Source organism: Rosa chinensis, chromosome 2, assembly GCF_002994745.2.
Source record: "Rosa chinensis cultivar Old Blush chromosome 2, RchiOBHm-V2, whole genome shotgun sequence".
Classification (NCBI taxonomy): Eukaryota; Viridiplantae; Streptophyta; class Magnoliopsida; order Rosales; family Rosaceae; genus Rosa; species Rosa chinensis.
This window is the reverse complement of record NC_037089.1, coordinates 34,764,424-34,768,117: the sequence shown is the minus strand read 5'-3', so window position 1 is coordinate 34,768,117 and position 3,694 is coordinate 34,764,424. Positions and strand designations below refer to the sequence as shown.

Sequence of the window (3,694 nt, the reverse complement as noted above, 5' to 3'; positions counted from 1 at the left end):
CAGACGAAAGGTTGGAGAACCAGAAAGTTTCAATGGAGAAGAGAGTGTCTGTCGTTGTTTAGAGGAGAAAGGGAGAAAAATAAAAAGAAGGGTTCTGTCGTGGTTTGGAGGAGAAAGAAAGAGAAAAAAAAAAGACAAAAAAAAAAGAGGAACCTGACACGAGGGTATTTTAAAAAGTGAAAATAGATGTGAGATAAAATATTATTAAAAAAGTAGAAGGGAGTATAGTTTGCAATTTTGGTTGTGCAAATTTCACCCCCTATATTTATTCTTTGGTGTACGTGATACTTCAAAAATCTGATGGAGATATGAATAAGAAAATCACATTATTTCCAAATATTCTTTGATAGGGAATTGAGAAAAACCACCTCCGGAACCACTCTTCATTCTCATTCCAAAATTTAATTTTCTCCACAACCTGAAACATAGGTTGCTATCAACCGGTTAGGAGCCAAGAAATCTTAAACCTAAAATAAAATGCCTTCGCAATTAGCTAACTTAGGTTCGGGCATCGAAAGAACTTCGGTAAGAACATAGCTGGAGAAACAAACAAACATAGTGTGTTTGGTACAATTTGTTGGCAGAACAGAAATAATATTATTTTATATACAATTTGTTTCTTTATGAATCTGATACTTCTTGCGATGCTAGCTAGCTAGCTACATCTTCTTCAGTAAATTCCAAGACATGTGAACCATCTTGATAACACATCACACATCTCGTGAGTGAGAGAAAGCGAGAGAACAGAAGAAGATTCATCATATAATACATACATTGTTTGGTTTGAAATGAATGCAAAATATGGATTAAACCAAAGAAGATCGAGCAGCTATGAAACTGAACCCCCTTTGGGAGCATCTACACCTAAGAATGACATAAGAAATGAACCTGTAAACAAGCACAAAGCACACCATCACCGCCACATTCCTCCACCGGCTCTCTTCTCCATACCCTTCGTCTCTCAGAACGTCTTCACCGGTCACCATGCACTTCCCAAAGAAGTACTCCAAGCAATTGTCCGAATTCGAAAACTCGTTTATCAGAAACCCCTCGAACGGATATTTGAACAGCGAAATGTAATGCATGAAGATCCAGTAACTTGGAATACCGTGCTTCGAAATGAAGTAGCCCGAAAACAAAAAGAACGATCCCATAACCCCAGCGATGACCGAGTTTCCAACTATGAAATTAGGCACCAGAGCACTGATACACACCACCACGGAATTTGCGGTGTAGAGAATTAACCAGATTAGAAGCAGGAAGTGGCAAAAGGCCATGAAAGTCGGGTTGAGTCCGACGAGCCAGTACAGTGGCGTTGTGAAGAGAATGGCTAGGATTAGAAGAAAGGGCAAGTAGACTATACCATTGGCAATGGCGTAGGATGAGACTCGGTAACTTCCACAAGAAGTTTCCTTCATCAGAATCTCTCTTTCTTGAAGAAATATTGGTAAAGCTTCTGTAGTGCAGGAGAGTAAAAAAGTTAAAATGAATGCAAACAGACCTACCCTTTCCTCTGCGCCGGTCAAATCATCCTTCAGATCATAGAAGATCGAACCAAGGACTAATCCCGAGACCAGCATTTGAATTGTCCGGCAAGCAAACAGCTCCTTGGTCCGGAAAATGTTTTTCGAGAACCTGTGCGTGAGGATGATCGTCTCTCGAAGTCTTGAATTGGCGAAATTGAGTGGGGAATGGAGCGATTTGGTGACGGTTTCTTCGTGATCGATGACCTTGGACTGTTGAAACAGCTGTTGAAGAGTGCACTTACTGCTCTTGGTACAGTCGCCACTGCCATTATCAATGAGCTCGTGCTGCAAACTCTCTTGCTGATGAATGGCTTCGATGGAATCGATTGCGAACTCGACGATGTTTACATGGAGAGGAAGCTCTAGTCCCATGAGCTTCAGGTTAAGAGCAAGGTGATCTACTGTTCCATGGTGGAGGACAGAGCCGTTAGCCAGTAACAGAATAGAATTAAAGAGCTTCACGATTCTAAAACCGGGTTGATGAATGCTGAGGATGATGGTTCTGCCTCGGATTTCCGCCATGGTTTTGAGCATGTCAATGATCTGAAGAGCCGAAGTGCTGTCCAGCCCGGAAGTAGGTTCATCAAGGATCAGTACTTCCGGGTCATGAATCACGTCCACTCCGATCGAAACACGGCGTCTTTCTCCTCCGGATATCCCACGTACTCTGTCGTCGCCGACTCTGGCTCCGGCTACGTGAGTGAGGCCAAGCTCCCCGATCAGTGCCTCAACCCGGGAGCGCAGCTGACACTGAGGAATCCTCAGCCTCAACTTGGCGCTGAACATTAGGGTTTCTTCAACTGTAAGTAAAGGAAAGAGAGTGTCCTTTTGAGTTACGTACCCGGAAACTTTCTTGAAGCTGGCTTTATCCACCGGCTTGCGGTTGACGAAAACTGAACCATTTTGTGGCCTCACCTTTCCGGCCAGGATTTCAAGTAGGGATGACTTTCCGGCTCCACTCGGACCGACAATGGCTAGGATTTCCCATGGTTTTGCGCGGCAGTTGACGTTCTTTAGCACTCGCCGGACTCCGGGAGTGCTCGGTTCTTCTTCTTCGAGTTTTGGAACCTTTTGATCTGGTTCTGGATGGTTTTTGGTGCTGAAGATCTTTAAGGGGCAGTCAAGATCTCTGCTTTGATGAATTTTAATGTTGTAGCTAATGCCTACTGCCTCAATCTCACTGCCTTGTTTCTTCATTGAACAAAGCTCTAGGCCGATCTCACTGTGTGTTTTCAGTCTTTCTGTAAAGATGGTTTCTTTTACTAGCTAAGCTTTTCTCCATCTGAAGCTCATTTCTGTCCACTAAATAAGGACTAGTACTACTGTTTAATTCTTTTTCCATCTAACTTCTTGTGCTTATATTATATAATGACCATTAAGTACGTAGTTATATTCCTATTATTTGTATATTTAACTAGAACCTTTTTTTTTTTTTTTTGCGCCTAAGCAATTGAGCTAATTAGATAGTTCACGTGCACTTGTTGTTGCTATCTTCTGTTTTGATTTTTGTCCTGAGATTCACGTGGCTTGGTGTACCGTACCTCATTGTAAATTTTGTTCTTAAGCATTTCTGCATGTGATTTATTTAAATTTTAGTTTCAGGTCAATATATGGATTGTGGATATGACAGAAGAGCTTATTTGAATTTTGATATGCATATATGATAAGAATTTGTGTATATATACTGGCATAGTGGTGTCTTACCACTTTACAGGCTGTGGGTGGTAACCCAATAATCAATTAAAGGCTTTTATATCTGGATCGTTTTGGCTGATAGAGTTGAGGACATTTGGGTACTTTAGTACCACTAATTACTCTGACTAATAAGATTCTGATGATTACTACTGGTATAATAAGTTTTGCGAGCTTGGACTCTTGTATGAACAACTATAAGATGCCTTCATGAAATTCCTCTTGTCAACATGCATGGGGAAGGTTTCATTTACCAATACAGTTAACCAAACTACGATAAAATAATACGGTTATTCTCATAATCTCATTATAATATCACAGCGATTTCGTATTGTACACTAACTTTTAACAATCAACTTTATATTGATCAGTTTTTCTTTTTTTAACTATAAGGACGAGAGTAAACATTGCAAATTACAAAGAAATTAACTAATAATGATCACTAAGGGGAGGCCGGTCGACCTTCCTAAATAAGT

General features: G+C 40.8%; 1 protein-coding gene across 1 annotated transcript; it reads right to left on the bottom strand.

Annotated features, from left to right (window-relative positions):
• Positions 1 to 561: 561 nt before the first annotated feature.
• Positions 562 to 2,875, bottom strand: LOC112190255 (ABC transporter G family member 5). Its single transcript, XM_024329676.2, has one exon. It carries the CDS (start codon positions 2,721 to 2,723, stop codon positions 807 to 809), a length of 1,917 nt encoding a protein of 638 aa, XP_024185444.1. The 5' UTR covers positions 2,724 to 2,875; the 3' UTR covers positions 562 to 806.
• Between the last annotated feature and the right edge of the window lie 819 nt (positions 2,876 to 3,694).

What these genes read in the sequence shown, in the direction of transcription:
- LOC112190255 (XM_024329676.2), bottom strand. Translation starts at nt 2,723, where the DNA reads ATGAAGAAACAAGGCAGTGAGATTGAGGCAGTAGGCATTAGCTACAAC.